The sequence below is a fragment of the Hippocampus zosterae genome, chromosome 3, assembly GCF_025434085.1.
Source record: "Hippocampus zosterae strain Florida chromosome 3, ASM2543408v3, whole genome shotgun sequence".
NCBI classification, from domain to species: Eukaryota; Metazoa; Chordata; class Actinopteri; order Syngnathiformes; family Syngnathidae; genus Hippocampus; species Hippocampus zosterae.
In genome coordinates, this window is record NC_067453.1 from 21,290,373 (window position 1) to 21,313,463 (window position 23,091).

At 44.8% G+C, this 23,091-nt stretch overlaps 2 protein-coding genes across 7 annotated transcripts in view; one reads left to right on the top strand and one right to left on the bottom strand.

The window, feature by feature from the left end:
* Positions 1-5,941: 5,941 nt before the first annotated feature.
* Positions 5,942-8,232, bottom strand: c2cd4a (C2 calcium dependent domain containing 4A). The gene has a single exon (XM_052060440.1). The coding sequence runs from the start codon at positions 7,420-7,422 to the stop codon at positions 6,079-6,081; it is 1,344 nt and encodes a 447-aa protein (XP_051916400.1). The 5' UTR covers positions 7,423-8,232; the 3' UTR covers positions 5,942-6,078.
* Positions 8,233-9,485: 1,253 nt separating this feature from the next.
* tln2b (talin 2b) overlaps positions 9,486-23,091 on the top strand; it is a 97,895-nt gene continuing 84,289 nt past the window's right edge. For 3 of the 6 annotated variants that reach the window (XM_052060417.1, XM_052060423.1, XM_052060424.1), the window contains exon 1: positions 9,486-9,650. The gene's annotated coding sequence lies outside the window, so the exon portion shown is untranslated. Of the gene's footprint in view, positions 9,651-9,679; positions 9,829-23,091 lie in introns of those variants that run through there. The other 3 variants (XM_052060418.1, XM_052060419.1, XM_052060420.1) reach the window with 3 other exon arrangements.

A 23,091-nucleotide genomic window follows, 5' to 3' on the forward strand; every position in this document is an offset into this window, starting at 1 on the left:
TATTTTATAAACGGCAAATTGATGATGAACTAGTTTTGTAATCAGAGGCCATTATTGTTCAAGTTTGACCTTATTTTTAAAAGAGGGATTGATAACGAAAATGCTTGCAATATCTGAATGCTTTTAAAAGCGAACACTACTTGCACTTTTGGTATTTTAGCGAGAAACAAAATTGCTTGTGGCGGTCCACATAGAATTATCTGGCCCCCAAGTCTTGAATTTGACACCTATGGTCTAGATCGTATTTAGTATCAGTCATTGAAATGGACGAGACAAGTCACACACATTTACCTTTTTTAAATTCAAACTAAAGGTAGGAAAATAAGTAGTTTTTATTTCATAAGTTGTTGTTCCTCAGAAATTTGGAAATATCTGCGACTTTGACCCAATACCTCACATATTCATTTTTAATTGCGTCGCAAGATCAAAAACCAGCTCACACCTGATTTTCGACCAGCCCAAATAACATGGTGACGTAGTTTAATCTGTTCTGCAACAACCGTTTTTTCCTCTCAGGATCAAGGAAAACTCCTTTCAGTGTTTCATGAAACACCACCTCAGTGGAAAGCTGTCTTATGACACCCAAATATTTTTTATCTTCAATGTTTTCAAATATAAACAATTTGTATCCAAATGAGTACAACTGTAAATCAGATTAAACTACGTTTTGCATACGAGGAATGAAAAGAATAAAGCTTTTTTTTATTTTTTATTTTTTGCTTGCAGGATGTACTAACAGCTGGTGTTGGATGGGATGTAGCACTAGCACTTGAATTACTCAGACAAGAGCAGTCTGGATCAATGTATCAGTCAAATAAAAGCATCCCGCACATGAAAGGCAGGATCGCCATGGTTTCCCCCCCTGAAGCTGGGCCTTGTTGCCATGGGATTGGGATGAAGGGGAAACAGACAGACGGACTCCTGATGAGATATCATTAGCCTCCATGTTGACATGACGTTAAGGCTGACCGGTGGGTACCTCGTGAACTGGGGAGAAAAAAAAAAACAGATCAGGTTTGCAAGAGTTCAACCGTCACAACTCTGTTTAACAATCGTGATTAAATGAGAGGAGGTCCGGTTCCACCCGTGTGCAGTTGCTTTGTCGCAAACAGATCACACCTGGACTCGTTTCATTGCAGCGCTCAAGGGGAATGAGTGGGTGGCGCTCTGCAAGGCAGGTGTACGAATAATAATATAATTGCCATCAATGGCCGAGAGATAAGAGGAAGTGTTCCAGTAAATGTTTAAATTAAAACCCGTCACATGACCTGAAAATAGCGGTCTTGACAGAACTGCAACGATGCACCGAGATCTCCATATTTCTATTGTTGAAAGTGGACGACACCAGCTTTTAGCAGACCTATGCCAAGAAGGTGATTCACCCCGGGGGTCGGGTGGCGTTGGGCCCTTCATTGATGCTTTCAAATTTCCCAAATGATTCACTGATGCTGTAGTGGTTCATCTGCTTGACTTCCTTCCAGCCGCTGTGGGATCAGTTGCCAATTAGTGTCGGTATCGATGCGAACGACAATGTTTGCCTGTCTCTACCTGACCGTGCCTAGCTGTTGACTAGAATCTAGTTCAGGGTCTCGTCTGGCTTTTGCTCAAAGTCAGCTGGGATAGGCTCCAGTTCCAAGCTGCCACGAATGCGCTAAAAGCGGTCTGGAAAATAGATCCTTGAATTGAATTCCTCGGTCTGTTATTTAGGTTTGTTGTTGGTGGCATTTTTTTTTTTTTTTTTTTGCTTTGTGGGGCAGACGGCGCGCCCTGGGGACTCGTGTTGACACTCGCATTGAGTCGTCATCAAGTTGTTTAGTCGTACATGTTACCTCAAACATTTATAAGATTAGGTAATATTATTAATTATCATGGCGGCCCGGTAGTCCAGTGGTTAGCACGTCGGCTTCACAGTGCAGAGGTACCGGGTTGGATTCCAGCTCCGGCCTCCCTGTGTGGAGTTTGCATGTTCTCCCCGGGCCTGCGTGGGTTTTCTCCAGGTGCTCCGGTTTCCTCCCACATTCCAAAAACATGCGTGGCAGGCTGATTGAACACTCTAAATTGTCCCTAGGTGTGAGTGTGAGTGCGAATGGTTGTTTGTCTCTGTGTGCCCTGCGATTGGCTGGCAACCGATTCAGGGTGTCCCCCGCCTACTGCCCGGAGACAGCTGGGATAGGCTCCAGCACCCCCCGCGACCCTAGTGAGGATCAAGCGGCTCGGAAGATGAATGAATTAATTATCATTTTATGTTTGAGCATCATATTTCATTTTAAGATTACCCAATTTGCATTCTGTCGTTTAATAATTGCTTAGACGTGTTTTTATGTTGATAGCTTCTGATTGGCTGGTGAAGTAAGGGAAAGCAGGAAGTGATTTTAGTTGCCAAAAGTCTGTTCTCGATCGTACTGCGGTGCAGGCGTTTGGAAATAAAGCTGCGTTCAAACGGAATCCATCTCACCTTTTGCCGTTTCGTAAAGTAGAGCCATCCATTCGAAAACAACGAACCCCTGAACTTACACATTTATTTATTTATTCCTTTAGCTCCAGAGAGAGTTTGAATCCTGTTCACAGTTTCACTGATTCTGACATTCTAAGACAGATTGATGATTTAAACGTCTCAGTCATGCATAGTTTCATCTCCAGAGACGTGTCCTCAACCTGACTTGTGACGCACTCCTAATATTGTACCTTGTGCTTATTTACATTACTTGTACTAATCGCCAAAGCTGAGCATGTTTGCCAAATGGATGAGTGGAAGCCATAAAAAGTGATCTCATTGTCCTGAAACAACTCTGAGCAGACACCGGTGACATCATGGAATATTGTGTTCTCTCATAATTAGGTCAAAAGCGGAGCGCTTGACGGAGACGTTTCGATAAATTTGCTTCGGTGGTATTGATCAGGAATTGCACGTGCATCCTGGTAATGGCAACTCATTGTTCACAAGCCTTTATCAATACCCTCTCCCCTCTAATGTCAAACAGCTCGCCTTGAGAACAAAAGATTCAACTGATCCCACGTGCTTACGCCGACGTTCGAAGTGACGTTTTCAGAAAACCTGGTAAAACACAAGCCCCCGATAAGAGAGTCGGTGTGAGCGCAGTGTTTGCATTGGAAAGTGGATTCGAGATCGTTCCAGAGGAGGAGCCAAATTTGTTGATCTCATCATGAAAACATGATCACACTGCTTTCGAGCAACCAGAGAGGTTTGGCTTAAGTCTGACATTTCAAAATACGTTTAAATGTAATTAAATGTTTTTCTTACAAGCTAATTGCGTTGTAAATATACATTAGTGATGGCAAAGGCATCCGGGTAACTAAAGGTAACCAAGCAACTGTTTTCAGATACTCCAGATTAACCCAGTGCACTTCCCCTTTCGCGCATTTACATTTATGACGCACAGATGTTTCCTGCAGATAAATGATTATCACGTCTCATGATCAGCTTTAAGTGCCACGCGTTGCCCTTTTGATAGACACTATTTAGAAGAAGATGTTTATGTCTGAACATTGCATATATACTGTACAAGCTGTATTTTTGTAAACACCGCCATGACTATCAATTTTACAATTTATTATTGGTTGTCTTTTATGATTTCTAGACATGAGTTTTGTTCTATCTGCCCCAAGGAGTGGCAATAACGCCTCTGTAAATCATTGGGGTCACCATTTGATCAATTTGAGATTTTTTATTTATTTCTTTTTTAACAAACCGATAGGTCAGTCCACACATCTGGGTGTTATTTTAACAAACTGTTGACCAATCGAAAGAATTGAAATTCACTTGCCCTCTTTGACGACGCAAGTTAATGGTGGAACAAACATACGGTTTTTGGCGGGTAGGGGGGGAGGGGCTCCTAAAAAGTGATGATGTTGGAGGTATGAAGATTCCTGTATGCCAGGACTCTGTTACAGTTGTGTCTGTTTTTTTTGGGTGGTCTAAAAAACAAAGTTGAGTCGTGTGTCTCCAAGTTGAAGCCATTAAAGTCTACTTGCACACGGAATGCACTGCTAAAGTGCAAATGGCTGACTAAATCCGATCTAGATCCTTTGATCACTTACTTGGTAAGAACTTTTTCAGTTGATAGCAAGCTGTGAGCTCGTTATTCCAAAGTAGCTGTGGCCGACGGGCTGCAACCAATGTGTCCAATTCTTTCGGAGTGTAAATCAGTCGAAATCCCACGGATAGTACAAGTGGTGGAGCAGCAAGGTGAATCGCAAGTAATTTACGTTTATTTACAAGTATTTCCGAGCTGAGTGTTGTCCTATAGCACAGGTGTCCTATAGCACAGGCCCGGGGCCCGCCACATCATTTTATGTGGCCCACGAAAGAAAATCATGCGTGTTAACTTGCATGATCCGTGCGAAAATCTGTGCTGAAATGTGTAATAAATGACGTTGAGATTTTGCAATAATTTTGTTATCCTATTTACGACAAACAACAAACCAATAGCTGTTTTTAAGACACGTCACAAGGAAGCAGAGATGGCTCTGATGAAGGCTAAAGTGACAGCCGAAACTGTCAGCCAGGTAAGAGTTGAAGAGAAACTTCACCAAAAAAGACCGTTGTCTGGGAAAAAAAGGAACTTAAACCTAATTAAACAAGCAAATAGTTGAGTGATTTCAAAACGAGTCATCCATCAATTGGTTGTGTACAAGTTATGCGAAGAGATGATATATTCGTAACGGCCCGCCGAGGGAAAACGTAACTCCAAAGTGGATCGGGACAAAAATGAGTTTGACACCCCTGTCCTTCAGGATCCGCCTCCACAGAGGACCCCGAAAACACATCCTGCGCAAAGAGCTCTTGACGACAAATGCACGCCGTTGGCTTGTATGGTCCGTATTTCCTTTTCCTTGTTAGTTACTTGCTTCTGCTCTCTATTACAATAACACAAAAGGTGATTTATCGGGCCGTGCACCTCAAAAAGACAAGCCCTTATTTCCATCATAATGGCTGAGGCCGGATTGTGGCTCTTTGCGAAAGTGGATCATGACGAGTTATGTCTGTCCTTTTCACACGTGCAAAATCCGAAGTATCAAAGTGTCATATTGTTTGTTTGTTTTTTCTGAACGATCATGTAGCAACAGCTATTTACGTACAATAATCACATTCTGCTGTTTCATTACCGTGAGGTGTCAGTTCTCTATCACAGCATTTCCGAGCCTTGCGGGGAAACCTATTAAACATTAACCAGCAGCTACGGTGGCAGCTTCCAAGCCTGCACTTTATTGCCGCAAGCTGCAGGATATGTTTGAAGAGTACTTTGGGCTCTGCGGCTCTGCTCGGTTGTTTAAACATCCAGTACCATGCGCGCGTATATTGCACTGCGACACACTCAATTTCTCTGAACATTGCAATCTTGAATAAAATCAAAGCGTTCGCATTCCTTATAACACCAGGGGCAATGTTTCTTAATAATAGCAATGACCATAGTTCGTCCAATCTAAGATAGAATACAGTTTGTATCCGTTTTATCTGTGTTGAGTCTAATTGAAGTGTCGGGGAACTTTTTGCAACTTCTCATATTTGGGCTACTCGGTTGTTTTCGTAGTCATTGGACATTAGAACGGACCCTTGTTTGTTTACCGTGTTCAAAACTAAATGCATAAGCAATAAGGGGGAAAAAACATACAAAGGTTTCTGCTTTCTAGTGATATTTTCAATCTGAGGAAAAGGTCGGGTTGAAAAAACAGGCTTAGGGAGAAACATGAGACTATTGTTTTCTCGCACCTGGTGCAGCAGCCATTTTAGCACTTATAAACATGAAATTTCGGCATTCGGTTATGTTTTGAGCATTACTTTAAGGACATTTAGCGTTGTTAACGTTGCCTTTTTTTTAATTATTAGTTCCTGATGTTTGACTTGTTGAATCAAAACTCTAGCATCTATTATTTGCAGTGTTTACATAATCAATGACATGTTCAAGAAATGACACAGAAATGAATGTCAAGCAATTGAGGGTTCCTATAATTTATTCATTAGGGGAAAAAATCATATCAAGTTACCCCCCCCCCCACCCAAAAAAAGAAAAAAATGCAGAGAAATAATTTAATACCTGAATAACAAATGTGGATGACCTAATGGTTGAAGGTGACAAGGGTGCTAAGAGGCAAATCACAGCTACCCAGCGGATAGTCTCTTTTAAGGGTGGACATTTTATTGACCACTTTGAAGCGAAGAGAGCGCACGCCGAGGTCTTCCTCTGAAATGCCATCGAAAAAGAAATCTTCGTTGAAGATGGGATTGCGGCTCTTTCGGATGACAGTGCTGCGTTGCTTCTGAACTTTCCCCGGAGCCAGTGAGATGCTGACACTGCAGTTAATGATCTTGGAGTCGACGGACAAAGGGTACAGGCCGTCGGCGCTGATTAGTCGTACCCTCAGTCTTTGGTTGTCAGGGCAGTACTCCCCTGAGAGTCTCAGGCTGCCGTCCTTCCCTATCGGCACCGTTTTTTCTTTCATCACCCGCTCCCGATGCAGGGTCAAATCCATGGGGAAGATAGTCGGGGGTGCCAGACGACAGCAGCCGGGGAGGCCCTCACCTAAGCCTTCCGATGCCCTCCTCATCACGTTGGGACTGTTGTCAGTCGAGCTGCCTTCATCTGTGGACAGCGAATTATTCCTGGACACCATGGCCTTCCTTATGTTCCGCGATAGCAGCAGTTCATGGCTCAGTGCCTTGAAGAGGGACGACTTGGCGGGGCATCTGGTCAGAAGCGGAGAACTGAAAGGAGACGACTCCGTAGAGGACGTCGTGTCGCTGTCCGCGACGCCCTGCCAGTTGAGATTGTGTCCTCTCGGGGAGAGTCGGGAGGACAGACTGTTGAGGCTGAAGGAGGAAGGAGAGGACAAAGGGGGCGAGGTGACTTTGGAACAGGTGGCGGATCGGCTCCTGGGCAGCAGCAGAGGAGAGGAACCCGGATCGGAGTGGAAGAGAGACTCCTTCCTCCTGGTGTGTGGGCTCTCCAGCAAGGTGCAAAAGCCGTAGCAGGTCTGAGCTTTGGCCATATGGGGGAGGGACAAGGCAGCCTGGCTTTGAGGATCTGCGTTTGTTGTCTCCTCATCGCTACAGCCATCGTAGGGGCCTTCATCCACGCTCTCCACCTGGATTATGTGAGGGTTAAGGGCCTCATGGTGCACCACCTCCACCTCAACCTTCTCACAGTGGCTTGCTTTGGCGACACGAACCGCTCGGCTGTGGTCCGTGTTTTTTAGCTCCTGCGGGCACGACGGGATGGTAGGCGGGATGCAGAACTCCGGTATGTTGTCAGGGGTGATGACATTGGGGAACAGGGACATTTTTGGGTGTTTGTCCGATTTGTCCCCAAACATGATGTCGCCGATCTTGAAGCTGAATTCTGTTGATGGCGCGGGCAGGGCGGAGCTCTCCAGCGAAACGCGGATCTTCTCCACTACCCACATAGATTTGCTGTTTCTTCAGTCACCACAACTGAAAGAATACAATTGTTAGCATACGTCTAGAAAAATAAATATATCCAGCATACAAAAAAAACATGGTGGAAGTATTGCCTTACCTTGTATACGATACAGATTTCTTTGGGCAAATTTGATCAAAAGCTCCAGATAAAAGGTCAGTGAGAAATCTGAGAGTCTCTTTCAGGCAGCAGGCGGCGGGTTTGACCATCTGGGTGTGTTTGAGGGAGGCAGACGGGTTAAATCAAGCAAGAAACCAACGAATGTAAAACACACCCCCTGCTCTCTCACTGGATCCTCCCTCTGTCCTCGGCCCCCGGTTGCCCGGGAAACATCCGAAAGCTCAACAGAGCTCCAAAATGTTACGATCGGACATTGTGGGTATAAGGCCATGACTTGATGAAAATATATTTGAAGTGATAAAACTCTGAGGAGTACAAACCGGCACTTGGATGACCTTCTGATTTGAAGAGTCAATATTAACTTTGAAAGCACCTAGTGGCGAGTTTTGCTCATCTTTCAATAGCACAAATTATATTCACACGCAAAACAATGACATGATATTCCACTGGATCATTGTATCCACTTTTTCGCTCAATTTTGTTTGGTAGTGTAAAATACTTTTTTTTCTCATGTAAAATATTCAGCTTGGGTCACTAAAGGTTGGGAAACACTGCTTATTCTGTACAAAAAAAAACAGTTGCCAATGTTTGCCCTCTTGTGGTGGAACAGATAACGGTTGTCTCTAAAGATGAATCTGACAGTGGACTGTCGGGATTCCTAACACAGTGCTAATACTTCACACCAGGCATGTCCTGCCTGTCTTCCATCTCTCTGCAACACACCTGATTCAGATGAGCAGCTCATCAGCCAGCTCTTAAGCAGCATTTGAACGATCCTGATGATTTGAATCAGGTGTGTTGCTACCGGGAAAGCTGGAAAACAGACAGGACAGCGCCCCACCGACTTTGGACACACCTGCTATACACACTCTCCAGAAAAAAAAAGCTTGAAACAGATTTAGAATTAACGAAATGATATTAGAAAAGTAAATATTGTCTATATCAGGTGATAATGTGACCAACAACTGTTCTCGGCAAAGACCAATTTTCAAGCGGATGAAGTTGGTTGTTATACTAAATGATACCAAGAACGTGAACTGAAGGACAAATTAATACAAAACGTTTTCCAAGTTACTGAATCATATATTGCAATAAAAATGTAAACTCTTAAAGGGGGAAGTCAATGTTCTTTCCAATAATATGTTCTTGCAAGCCCCACGAGCCTAAACACGGCATTCTGATCATTATTATTTTGACCAATCATGGCTCACCTGTTGATTGATTGTTACCTGACCTCCGGGCAATTTGGTGTAGTTAAATATATATCCACCTCCAGAGATGGTTAAAAACCGGGTGAATTTTGCTGTTGAACTCATATTCCACAAATGCAAGCTGTTATTTTAAAGAACGTTTATGGGTTGAATTACTACTTAAAATTCGATAAGAATCCAATTAAAATCAATTATTGCTATTTTTCGGTGCTCAAATGAAATGTTAATGATGCTGGGGGGAAAAAAACCGCTGTGACAGTTCAAACGAGACTCCGCCAGGGGGAAGTATACAACCTTTTTAGTGTGACACTGTCCACCCACTGCGATGCTAAACTGAGAGGAAGGATGTTTTTTGACATCCACATACATCAAATATATTCGATTGGTTATCCCGAATTAAATTTGTAAACCGCACGAGTATAGTATGTTTTTGAATTTTTCATTTGATTCAATAAAAAAATATATACATACATATGTTGGTATGACACCTTCTACTTCCTGCATGGAGTCACATCTTATCTGTGGATCGCCACAGTTTTGGCAGGTGCATTTTTCACATCGAGTCAATTGTGTCCGGGTATGCGCGTGCGTTACGTGACACAACTTGACTATATTTCGATCAAATAAATCTTGCCGTGCGCCCCATCACGGTGATGATCCGTCTGTTTTAAAACGACACGCAAATATACGCTCTCCTCTTCCTCATCTCTGCATGTGTAGATGGACGAGGAGGGGCTTGTGTGTGTGTCCCTGTGTGAGTCTGTGTGAACGCGTGTGAGCGCGCACGCGTGTCTGCGTTGTGTGCGTGATGTGATGTGTGTGTGTGTGTGTGTCGCCTCGCCGTAAGCTCGCTTGCTTCCAACGAGACGCGGACCGACAGCAGGTAGGAACTCACCTTCACTCTTTTCCGTGGAAGGTTCGGGGGAGTCCGATGCTTTTTGTATGGTACCATTTGGACTGGAAACATGTCATCCTCCTATTCGCCCGCGGACGACCTCTCCCCCGTGTTTAGCGGGATTTGAATGGCTCACTTCACCGCTTGTTCTCGCTTTGGATCTAAGGTTAGAATCATAAAGCCTCTCGAGTGGGTTTCTTCGCCGAATTTAAGGACTGGCCGCTTTTGACACCGACTGCTCAGTTGAATATATGAATGACCTACTTGTTTTCTCGTCGCATTTGCAAGTGGAGTCAGTCCTCGCATTGGTTGAGGCAAAACGGTGCTTGCAGCCCCTCAGCTCAGCATCCTCGCTGCCCTACACAAGAAATGTGTCATGGTTTACTAACTTGGACTTGACCTGGATGTTGTGTGGATCGCAGCTGACATTTTGGGCAGTGTACGGCTGTGGTTGTAGTTTTGTGTACTGATATCACGAGTGATTCCTGGTTTCTTGGGTCAAGTTTGAAAGGTGGACAGAACGTTTGCTTCACAGTTCCTAGGGTAGGGGGGGGGGGGGGGGGTGTCGCCAGCTTCCTTCCAACGTGCATATTAGACTCATTAAGGAATATGCATCAGGAGTGTCAAACTTGTCTTTTGTTTCCGGCCACATTGTATATTATATATATTGTAATGGCTTCTCTCAGTGGGCTGTTATGACAGTGAACTCGTATAATTGGCAGATACAAAACAAATTGGATTGGATAGTTTGGAACAACATGTTGAGCTAGTAGTTTGCACATCCACTTTACAGTGCTGAGGTTGGGGGTTCGGCTTAGCCGGGCGGAGCTTTGCGTGTTCTCCCAATACTTTGAGCCCCCCCCGGTAACCATACGCCAAAAACTGCCCTTGAGCATTATTAGGTAAATAGAAGATTAAAAATTGTCCTCAGGTGTGACGTGAATGGTAAAGGTTGTTTGTCTGTTTGCCCTGTGACTGCCTGGCGACCAGTCCAAGGTGTATTGTGTCTGCCACCTGAAAGTCAGTTTAAATATACGCTCGGGCATGCCAGCACCCTAATGAGAATAATTCGCATCGAAAATGGACTCGTTACAACATCCAAAGAATAATATTTCGTACACCTGTTCGATTTATTTTAAAAGGGGGTTTCGTCGTTAAAAAAAAGAAAAAAGCTGTGCAGTATCTCAGTATCACTAAAACTGAAAACTATTTTCAATTTTGCAGCAGATTTCATCAGGAGCACGAAGTCGGCGCACATGGTTAACATTCGCGGGGCACTTAAACTGATATGGCAGGCCTAATTTGGCCCCCAGGCCTGAGTTTGACACATCTGCTCTGCATAATTCACAAATGTGAATGCCTGCGATTGTCCATCAGTCCATCCAAAGTCAGCTGAGATAGATGCATCTCACCAGCAATTCTAATGAAGCCTAGCCATGTGGAATAGACCTGGCACTGTTGAACATTTTAAAAATCAATTATTTGAATCATGTAATCCAAAAACAAATTTCCCCAAGATAATTTACAAATTATAATTACCCGTATATTAGCATTTAAAAACACAAGACTCGATGCTTGAAGTTGACTGAAGGACAATGTTGCCCGGGGAGATGACGGCTTGCGCCTGGGAGGAGACTCTCTTCACATTAAAACTTATTATATCTGACCTTGTCATCCCATTATTTCAATTTACTGTCAAGTATATCTGATAAAGAGAAACCAAAGTGTAGTTGTGCAGTTTAGTTTGGAGGCCTACGCTTTGGGGTGTTTGGATTTGAAGCTACGACTGCATTCTTGTTTGATGGAACTGATGCATAGGGCTGACTTGCGATGCCAACCTCCACTGGCCATGCATCTTCCTGTCATGACATTCATTTGGCTGCTGAAAAATGTTGCCCCCCCCCCCCCCCCCCACACACACACACACTCTCTCTCTGCTGTGACATCATCTCCTGGATATCCAGGGTCAATTCAAGGATACTCGGACTGCGGGAGAGAGAAAAGTCAAATCTGACACGTTTCCCACCTCAAGTGATGCAACCAAGGAAACTCAACGCTGTCTCAGCAGGATGCAGACAGCTGCGATTCGGATAGCTTCAAGGCTCCGGATCTCGGGTGGGAGGGCGATTTGCGAAAAGGCTCTGCCTCGGTGATACCGTATGTCTGCTGAATGGAAGCGACCACACCATGTAGCACTCGGACTAATGTGGGAGCTCCACAATAGCGTGGTTAAGAAACGTAGCAAAACATGCAACCTCTATTTAGACCATTCATTGCTAAAAAGTGTTTTAATTGTGCTGTAACTTGATGAAAGCGCTAATATGCCATCCATCTTTAATCATTATTTTGCTCGAGTCTCTCCCTGGAGATGTAACATTCGGTATCATGGCACAATGTGTAATGCTCTAATATTTTGCCTCGTGTAGCCAACTACAATAGGTAGCTGGCTATTCGAAACAGCCCCCCGCTATGAAGTCATGCAGTTTCTTCGCCCCCCCAAAACACTTCAAACTAAAACCCACACCATCTTGTTATACTTTGTGTCTGTGTCAGTCAAAACTAAGCATTGCCATCTTTGTAAGGGGCAGATTTGTTTTTTGATTAACATCTCTGGTAATGCATCCCGGATTGTGCGGCTGTATCAAATAAAGTGGCTGGTGAAGAGAGAGACACACTACCATCCCCACATATTTCCAACTGAAAAAGTAGAGAATCCAGTTACTGAAGATACACTTCCACGGGCTACAACTCTACCTAGAGAGACCGACATTTGCATTTGTCTGTAATTTGCTGAATAGAAAATGCAACCCCAAAATATGACCGAGATTGAACTCCGCTGGAAAGCTTTTCCGAAGCCTATTTACTATAATTGAAATGAGCGGCATTGTCAGCGGGATTAATGTATACCTGTCCCGACTATAAATAACAGATGTGCTTTGAGTGCACGCACATATGTTTGCTTTTATGCCAGAGCAAAGGCGTACTATCTGCACTACTAAATCTAATTTTATTGAAATCATAAAGCATGGAAAATCAGTGCTGCACCGAACGCGGGTCCGCATGCAATGTTCAGTCAGTGAGGAGGTTGAGGGTTGAAGCTCAGAACAAGGGAATTCATTTGCAATAATTATATAAGTAGTTGTTTGTGACTGTGGTCATCGCCAGTAACATTTTGTTGGGTGTTGATTAACTTCATGTGCAGCTCTGTTGTTAGAGTGGTTAGCACGACTCTTTCACAGTTACGAGGTTCACAGTGTGAATCTCAGCTCAGGCACACCTAGGTGCAGTTTTCGTGTTCACATCGCGCTTGGGGGTTTCATTTTTTTTTTTTCCTCGAGGTACTCAAGCTTCCTCCCAATTTCCCCAAAAATACATGTTAGGTTTATTGAGGCCTATAAATTCCCCACAGGTGACTGGGAATGTTACAATACAATACAATACAATACATGCTGATTTATGTAGCGCTTTCACAACAGCGGCAGCTGTAACAAAGCGCTTTACAAAACAGTTAACATAAAGTAAAATAATAAACACAACACATAACATAAAACACGGACAGTCGTGCAGTTCTAACCACTTTTCCATCACACGCTTTGTTGTTTGAAGCAGTTTGAGATGAAAGAGGAGAGAATCAAAGTGTCCTTTAACCAGTGGATCAGAGACGTCATGCTCAAAATGTGCACACGTCGGCTACAAGCAAAGTTTCAAAGTCAACAAGAAGCTGTAGCATCCATTGACGAAAAAAGAGATTGGTTCTCTTCTCCTGTCCCATGGAAATCCATTTCAATTCCAAGCGGCGACTCACGGTTCCAAATACGCTCCTCTCTCCTCATCCTCAACCTCAGCGGCCATCCATCCAGCCGCACCAACGCCAACTGTCCAACAACGCCGACATAGCCACTGAACAAATCGGGGTTGTGAAAAATGCTGCCCATTACTGGCGCAAAAAACACAATCAGAATCAGAATCAGAATCAGAATCATCTTTATTGGCCAAGTATGTAGAACACACAAGAAATTTGTCTCCGGTATAACACGCTGCACTAGTATCATCGTAAACAACAAAATCATTGAACCATTTTAGAGTATACCAGTAGTTTTGTAGTACCATTTTGTGGTGCAAGAAGAGTGACTATGTCAGTGACTGTTTAAGGAGTTAATGGCTAGAGGGAAGAAGCTGTTTAAGTGTCTACTGGATTTGGTGCGCATGGATCTGTAGCGTCTGCCTGAGGGGAGTGGCTGAAAAAGGTGGTGGGCAGGGTGCGGGGGATCCAGGAGGATTTTCCGTGCCCTTGTCTTGATTCTTGCAGTATGCAAGTCCTCAAGAGTGGGTAGGGCGGTGCCAACGATTTTTTCTGCCGTCCTAACTGTCCGTTGAAGTCGGATTTTGTCCTTTTTTGTGGCGGCCCCAAACCAAACCGTGATTGAGGATTGATTCGATGACTGCCGTGTAGAACTGTCGTAGCACATCCTGTGGCAGGCCATGCTTCCTCAGCAGCCTCAGGAAGTACATCCGCTGCCGGGCCCTTTTCAGGATAGAGATGGTGTTGACTTCCCATTTTGTGTCCTGGGAGACTGTGATTCCCAGGAACTTGAAGGTCTCGACGGTTGACACAGGGCAGTTGGATAGTGTGAGGGGCAACTGAGGAGAAGAATGTTTCCTGAAGTCCACGATCATCTCTACAGTCTTGAGCGTGTTCAGCCCGAGGTTGTGTCGGCCGCACCAGAGCTCCAGCTGCTCCACTTGTTGGCGGTACGCAGACTCGTCGCCGTCTTTGATGAGACCGATGACCGTGGTGTCGTCTGCGAACTTTATGAGTTTGACAGCTGGATCTGTTGCGGTGTTGTAGAGAGAGGAGAGCAGTGGCGAGAGGACACATCCCTGTGGGGCTCCAATGCTGGTGGTGCGTATTGATGATGTTGTTGCTCCCAGTCTCACCTGTTGTGTCCGTCCCGTCAGGAAGCTGAGGATCCACTGGCAGATCGCAGGGGACACACCGTGGTGGAGTAGTTTGGGGGTGAGGAGTTCCGGGATGATGGTGTTGAACGCAGAGCTGAAATCCACAAACAGAATCCTTGCGTAGTTCCCTGTGCTGTCGAGGTGCTTGAGGATGTAGTGCAGACCTATGTTGACTGCGTCTTCCACAGACCTGTTTGCCCGGTAGGCAAACTGGAGAGGGTCCAGCAGGGGTCCAGTGACGTTCTTTAGGTGGTTCAGCACAAGGTGTTCAAAGGACTTCATGACCACAGACGTCAGGGCGACAGGCCTATAGTCGTTCAGTTCCGATGTTGCCGATTTCTTGGGAACTGGGATGATGGTAGACTGTTTGAAGCAGGATGGGACCTCACACAGCTCCAGGGATCTGTTGAAGATCTGTGTGAAGACCGGAGCCAGCTGGTCAGCGCAGACTTTCAGACAGGAGGGGGACACTTTGTCGGGCCCCGGAGCTTTCTTGATCTTTTGCTGCTTGAAGAGCCGTCTCACGTCCTGTTCGTGGATCTGTAGTGGAGAAAAAGAGGGTGGGGGGGGGTAGGTAGAGTGGTTTCTGGTAGAGGTGGGTGTGTGTGGGAAATGGGGGTGTCCTTTTCAAATCGGCAGAAAAACATGTTTAGTTAATTAGCAAGACCCTTATTGTTCACTGTTTGGGGGGGTGGCATTCTATAGTTAGTGATTGCTTTCAGGCCATTCCATACAGATGCAGAGTCGTTAGCAGAGAACTGGTTTTTCAGCCTCTCTGCATAGCTTCTGTTTGCGATGTTAATTTCCTTTGTCAATTGGTTTCGGGCATGTTTGTACAGTGCCCGATCTCCACTTCTAAATGCGGCCTCTTTCTCTTTCCTGAGTTGCCTGAGTTTGGGAGTAAACCATGGCTTGTTATTGTTGAAGGAGCGGAAGGACTTCGTTGGTACACACATGTCCTCACAGAAACTGATGTATGATGTTACAGTGTCTGTGTATTCATCCAGTGTGCCCGTTGAAGTTTCAAAGACGCCCCAATCAGTGCAGTCTAAGCATTCTTGTAGAGCTAGCTTTGCTTCATCTGTCCATTTTTTCACAGTCTTAACAACCGGTTTAACACTGAGTTTCTGTCTGTATGTAGGTATTAAGTGGATTAAATTGTGGTCAGAAAGACCCAATGCTGCACGGGCGACCGATCGGTATGCATTTTTGATTGTTGTATAGCAGTGATCTAGAATGTTGCCTTCTCTGGTGAAACTGTCGATGTGCTGCTTATATCTGGGAAGTTCACGGTTAAGATGTGCTCTATTAAAATCGCCCAAAATGATCAGGGGTAACTCTGGGTATTTTAGTTCGAGTTTGTTTACTTGTTCGGCTAGCGTTTGTATCGCCGTGTTAGCGTTAGCCTGTGGCGCAATGTAAACACCGACTAGTAAAAAGGAGGTGAACTCACGTGGCGAGTAGAATGGCTTGCAGTTTAAAGACAGCGACTCCAGGTCCGGGCTGCAGTGTGCGTCGAGCTTCGTGACATCAGTGCACCATTCTTCGTTGATATCGAAGCAAATCCCACCACCTTCCGATTTCCCTGATAGCTCCGTGTCGCGGTCGGCTCGGAGAAGGCGGAAGCCGGGTAGATGTAGCGCGGGATCTGGATGGCGGTCACTGAGCCATGTTTCAGTGAAGCGGAGCGCAGCAGAACGTGCAAATGTTTTGTTGGTCTTTGTGAGGAGAAGAAGTTCATCCATCTTGTTTGGCAGAGATCGTAGATTAGCAAGATGGATCGATGGGAGCGGGGTTCGAAATCCACGCTGCCGGAGCTTGACGAGCACGCCGGCTCGCTTCCCCCTCCTCCGGCGGCGTTTCCATGCTGCGTACAGCGCAGCCGCTCCGCTCGCGATTAGCTCAGAAAAACCTTGTGGATTTTCGTGTGCTGGTGAAAAAAGACCGAGCGTAGACTCTCCAATGCGCAGCAACTTTTCCCTTGTGTAAGTAAGCCGCTCAGGGTCGCCAAAAACAAACGAAAATGACAAAAACAGGGATAATACTAGGGAGCATGTGACCGAGGCTGCCATACCTGTCGGCGCCTGAACAAGCGCCCCAGGTCTGTCCAGCACCGACAGTCAATGGCGCCGACATTCGTCCCAATCAAAATCTGTGCTGGTACAGGCGTGCTGCCGAGAAGGCGCAACCACCAAGCACAGATACTGCTCCTTTGACGAATGTCGTGGCCAAAAAGTGTTGAAAACAGTCCACATCAGGTCCACACAATGAAACAACAAACAACATGTGACAAAACAAAAGACAAAAACAGCAAAACAAAAAAGCAAGGCTCTACTCGGGCGCCATCTTGGGAAAAAAAAATGTTGACCATATTTTCCCTGTCAACTGGCTACAAGCCAGCGCAGCGTGCACCCCGCCTCTCGTTCAATTTCAGTTCACCTGTGGACCAGATGAGAAGAAGTTGTCTCAAAAATGGCTGGATCTAGTTCATACTTGTGTTGCTGTCAACTTAATTTCATACGAAAGAGTAGTGCAATCGAGATAACTGTAATATCGTGCGGGCGGCACGGCAGCCGACTGGTTAGCACGTCTGCCTCACGGTGTAGTGTTCGATTTCGGCTCTGACCTTCCTGTGTGGAATTTGCATGTTCTTTCCATGCCTGCGTGTTTTTTTTTGGGGTATTCCGGTTTCCTCCCACATTCCAAAAACATTCATGGCAGGTTGATTGGACACTCCAGGTTGTGTCTAGGTGTGATTGTGAGCGTGAATGACTCTCTTTGGAATGACCTCCCACTGAACATTCGGCAAGCCTCCTCGCTGCCCATCTTCAAAGCCCTCCTCAGAACTCACTTGTATTCTTTGTCGTTCGACTCAGCATGACTTAGATTTGTTCTTGATTTTACTGTCTGGTGCTTTCTACCGCCTTTATTACCGATTTGTCTTACTGTTTCTTGTGCATGTTAAATCGCTCCATGTACAGCACTTTGTATGCAGCGATGGCTGTTTGAAAGTGCTCTATAAATACTGTTGACTTGACTTGACTTGAATGGTTGCGTGCGCTACGATTGGCTGGCAACCATTTTGGGGTGTAACCCGCCGACTGCCCGATGACAGCTGAGATAAGCACGCCCGCGACCCTTGTGAGGATAAGTCAATTAGAAAATGGATGATTGGGTGGGTAATAGAGCGCATACAATTTTTGTATTGAATTGCTGTGAGAAAAGGCAAGGTGACGTTATTCTGCTCCAGTCATTAGGAAGCGAGATTCCTCTCAACTGTCGCTCTGTCATCATGAACACATTCCTGGTTGGAATTCCTCCTGATATTCAGCTGGAGGGTGGGAAGTGATTTTTATTTTATTTTTTTAAGCAGTCACCGGAGAATGTGATTGTTGAACCATATTTAATGCATGAGTGTGTAGGAGGTGGCAACTCAAACACAGCCCGTGCTGCGGACGTGACCCCGCCTCTATGTTTACGGCTGAAATAGAGCTATCCTGTGGCGTTTTCTCACTGCTGTCTCTGTGATCACTTCAGGGCCTGGCCCTCTTCCAGATATTTCTCTACACAACACCGGTTATAGATGTATAGACGCGGGCTTGCCACTCTCTCTTCCCCGTTGCTCCATCAATCGGAATTCATGATTTCCTGTGTATTTCCCAGCAGATGGATGTTGCAGCCAGTCAATGTGTGTGTGTGTGTGTGTGTGTGTGTGTGTGTGTGGCGGGGGCGGAGGGATTTATTGCACATGGGCCACTTTGTTTTTTTATTAGCAACCTCTCCCTACGTTCAGATTTAAAATGTGGTTGTAATTGAAAATGTTAGACTGTGGTAAAAATAAAGCATATTAGATTTTTATTTTATTATTATTATGTTTTTAATGAAATGTTTAAAAAAAAAGCAAAATAATCATTGCTGTCAATGTCTTGGTTTTTTTTCTTTTCTTCAAAGCACACTTCTCTACAGGCATAACAATCCACCATCTTTTCATATTCTGATTCATGCACAAGGTTAACAATAAAATGTGAAAAGACAGACCCCCCCCCCACCCCCCCCAAAAAATGTGTCAATGATATCTGATATTTCCCGCACGTCGTCCAGAAAGGATGCTGCAGTGTTAGCATTGCATTAGCAAAGAAGTAGGTCAGTAGATGCAAGCACGGTGTTGTTCAGGTCAGTGGCACTAACCTAGCCTGTGGCGCTTCTCGTTAGCAGTTCAGATGGCACGCCAGTGTGAGTACCAGACGACAGGTTTTCTATTGCACCGTCCTGGACTGGGGCCGTGGGCCCAAAATAGGTTAGCAGCCCGCACATGACTGAGGGTTCCCCCAGCGCCAGATGTCGGCTTAGATAAATAGCAATCTACTTTTTTTTCGCGCTAGGATGCTCTTAGCTATAAATCTTTGCATAAATATTTGTGCTCTTAACTAAGCGGTAGGATAACTTCATTAATTTGATTGCATCGTCGGCTACAATTTAGCAAAGGGAGTTGATACATGGCGATTTCTGATGTGAGGTTGTGTACTTTTGAATATGAGCACATCCTGAAGGATGACTGTGACATGGCTGCATAGCGATTTGTTCTGAAGAATGTGCTGAATTAAAAAAAATGGAGGAACACTCTTTTAATGTATTAGAATTGTTGAAAGAGATTCATGCGGAAAACTCTGTTTTGGAGGATGCGTTATACTGAAGACTAACGACACGAGTCTGCACCTTCACTTTGAAGCCAAGTGATTATCAGCATTACAGATCATGCGATGTAGTCCCGAAGATCATGTGATAGCCTGAGGAGGAGGGAGCCTGTGCAGGGTGGCCGAACCAAAACCTCTTTTGTCTCCGACATGTTTGTGTCCTCTACATGGAATGATTATGAATAAGGAGGATGTCAGCTGCGTCATTTACACTTGGGGATGTAATGTATGCGTTTCCGTTCAAGTCAATACTTTCTCATTGCGTTTTTCTCTTTCAGCTGAAACTGCCACTCCGGGTCTTGTTAGTCACACCATCCATTGAACATTTAATCACCTGGTGTTTTTTTTTCTTTCCAATAAAGTGTGAATAATGTCCGTAGTAATGCTCAAAAGCTTCCATTCTTCTTGGTTACTCTCTAAAGTAGACAGAGGGTAATGTCCAATTATTTCTGAATGAAGCAGGAGTGTAATTCCAGGTAACAGTATTTCCAGAAAGTATGTTCTGGCTAAGGCTTCGATGAGACTTGCCCCTTTCATTGGCATGTCAAATGCTTCGCAGGCTTCATGGCGTCTCTGAGGAATACCCCAAGTGTCACAGGTTGGTGACAAGGGCACCAGTGATCGATAGTGATTGATCCACATCCGTGATACGTCACTGCCAAATATAGCTGACCACGGGGGACGTGCTCACACAGAAAACCACTTCAAACAAACTTTTTTTTTTCCTCAAATGTGAGGGATTTTCTTTATTGGGGCTTGGGGGTGCTGTATGTCCCTTTTCAAACAAGCTAGAAAAATGTCTAACCATACAGTGTTTGGTTGAAATGTGATATATTCACAAGAAATACAAAGCACCTCCCGCTTGCCTCATTATGGTTTATTCCAATCGTTCCCCACCTCTCCAAGTTGAGGCTCAACATGTTATCTGCACGGAGCCATGCGCTGCCTTCCAGTGGTATAAAGTCATGGACCAAGTACCTGGCTGGAACCAGGACATATGGAAAAACGTCAGCCATTAAATTCTGGCGCCCTCTTATCCTTCATTCCTATCATTCCTCATTTTTGCTGCATGTTGTCACAATTTATATTCGTCAGAAAGGCTTGAGCTGACATTTTCTTCAGCTCGGAAATGTTTGTTTTTTCTTTGAAAGCAATACGTCTTGTCTTAATCGCTGCTGACCGTGAAGATATCGGGTGTTGTTTGACTTGTGGCTTACAGAAATGTCGCGAGCGTTCGTAGGTGACACACCTGATGTCATCAGCACTGTAATTATGTCTCGACACTTGTTTGTTACCAACAATCTAGCACGGGAGTGGGTAATTATTTTTTGCATAGGGCCACATGAGAACCAGAAAATATTATGGAGGGCTGGATCAAAAGGGTAAACTAAATTCGACATAATATTAATTGGATTTTTTTATTCAAAAAGCAGTATTTTGCATTTTTTTGGCACGTTTTTCAGACTTTAAGAGTACATTATTTCGTCGTATCGAACGGGATTTGCTTGACTTGGCGCTACGGCGGGCTTCCGTATCGTCTCCCCCTTCCTCCCAATGCTCAGCAACTTCAAGTAACTGTGCCACCTGGCGTTGAAATGCCTGTCATTGCAAGTCCAAATGAAATGAATGCAGTCATTGACATCGAACCTTAATTGTGTACCAACCTTCGGTGGGCCGGATTAAAAAGACCAACGGGCCGGATTAGGCCCGCGGGCCGTAGTTTGCCCACCACCGATCTAACATGATGAAGGTCGGTTGGTTCATTGTGTGTTGGTGTTTTTAATGTTTCGGATAAACACTTCTTTACTTGGTGCGTGGACCTGGAATTTGTTCTAACCTCTTTTTGACAAATATTCCAAGAGCACCAGCGTCGACATCCCATTGGCTAAAAGGGACTGCTGCCATAAGTGTTTGTGTGGTGATAGATAAGTGTCTATGCAGCGTCCTCGTCGTTCGCCCCTCGGGCCAAGAGGCGTTTCGATACTTTTATGTAAATGTGAATCATCCAGAAAAAGTGTTCACCAGTCGGGCGATCACTCTCTATGCTGATGTTTGCCTTGGACATTTTCGAAGGATTGTAAAAACCCGACAACGGCAAACGTCCTTGACTCAGTTCTTTGCAAAACGCCAGGCAAAAACCATTTCTGGCGGGCTTGGAACAAATTAGGGCATTTCCATGGAAAACACGTCTCTACTTACAACATTTTCGACTTAAGAAATGTCTTCCAGAACCAATTAATTTCATAAGTAGAGGTGCCACTGTATTCCATTGTACATTCCTCTAGAATCCATTAATGAGCTCAACAGGATGTTAATCACTACTACAGATTGCCAATGTAGATTTGAGGGTTAACATGCTGCTTTTTATCAAGGACTCAAAGGTCAGTTGCGGTATGAAAGAGATGGGGGGGGGGATAAAGGAAACCCAATGATATTGTCATTGAATGGCACAGTCCGCCACGTCTTGAGAAAAATGACAGGCTCATATTTTGACATCAAAGTCAATCCAGGGTCTGTTTGGCTTTTCACGTGGCAGCCGGAAGGTAAGGTGGAGGTTTCATGAGCGTCACTGGAATCCCTGCTGTCTTCAACTGGGATGTCACGCAGGCTGTGAGTGCTGCTGTGACTGAGAGAGAGAACGCTCTGTAGTGTCGCCGCTGAGATGCTCGCGCGATAATTGTGGACGGCGCTGACACTTTCTCTCCCAAGTGATTCTTTTTGTTTTTTGTCCTGTGGAATGCTCTAATCTATGGTGAATGTGTTACTTTATTTTAGCCTTGTATATGCAGCTCGTCAGCCATGCCTTGACCTCATTCAAGGTAAAGTGACTACTTTACCCTCGGTCGATCAGAATCTTGAGTTCCATTTATTACTGTGCTTCTGGAGATGGAAGTACCGGTAGTCGTGCCGGGTGGCTATATGTGTGGTGTTAGCGTGCAATCTATTCTTGACCACCGTGCCTTAGAGCACCTCTCACTGCAAAGTTCTGGCCTGGCCTCCATCAGAGTTGATTTGTGGTTTGAGTTGTTCCTGCTATTATTCACCCTCCTCGTCTGCGCAATTCTGCATCGATATCCTGATTATTTTCAGTATGAGTTAAAACCAGCACTGTTAAGCTCAAGCTGTCCCTTATCGAATACCGCGATGCCTCCTGAGCAATGTCCACCATGTTCGCGATGTAACTTTGTGACGGTCTGTTGAAGAGAATGCAGTCTCAGGAGCATTTTTTCCCTTTTACAGTTTCCAATTTAGTATTCACAATACTAATCAATAAGTAGATTACAAAACTGGTGATGAGGATGACATGCTATGTCACACCATTATCGGTGACTCAACCAGCCATCCTGGTGGGCACGAGTATAAACGTATCCGTGGTGTCAGAAGTTGTTTCTGAAAGAAACGGTCAAACTTTGCTACCCAAGAGACCAACTTTAATTTAATGGCATTTCATTGGTGAGCCTCAGTGTCCCAATGTTAGGAACTGGAAATGTGACAGCCGAAAATTATTCTTCCACTCTGCCCTGTTTCGGGGAATCGCTTTCTCATTTCAGTCTAATACTCAAATGCTGCTAGTTTTATTTCCTGTACCACAATCGCACTTACCGAAAAGCTGTCACTCCGTTTATGTATTTTGCACTATTTCCTTACCCCGTTGTGGTATTAACGTGATATGATCCGCCAGATCTTTCAACACTAACTACCGGGAAGGGCTACGGTGACCATATATGAGAGGATTTCTGCATTCCGCTGCGGCTTGTTCACATACAAGCTACCAT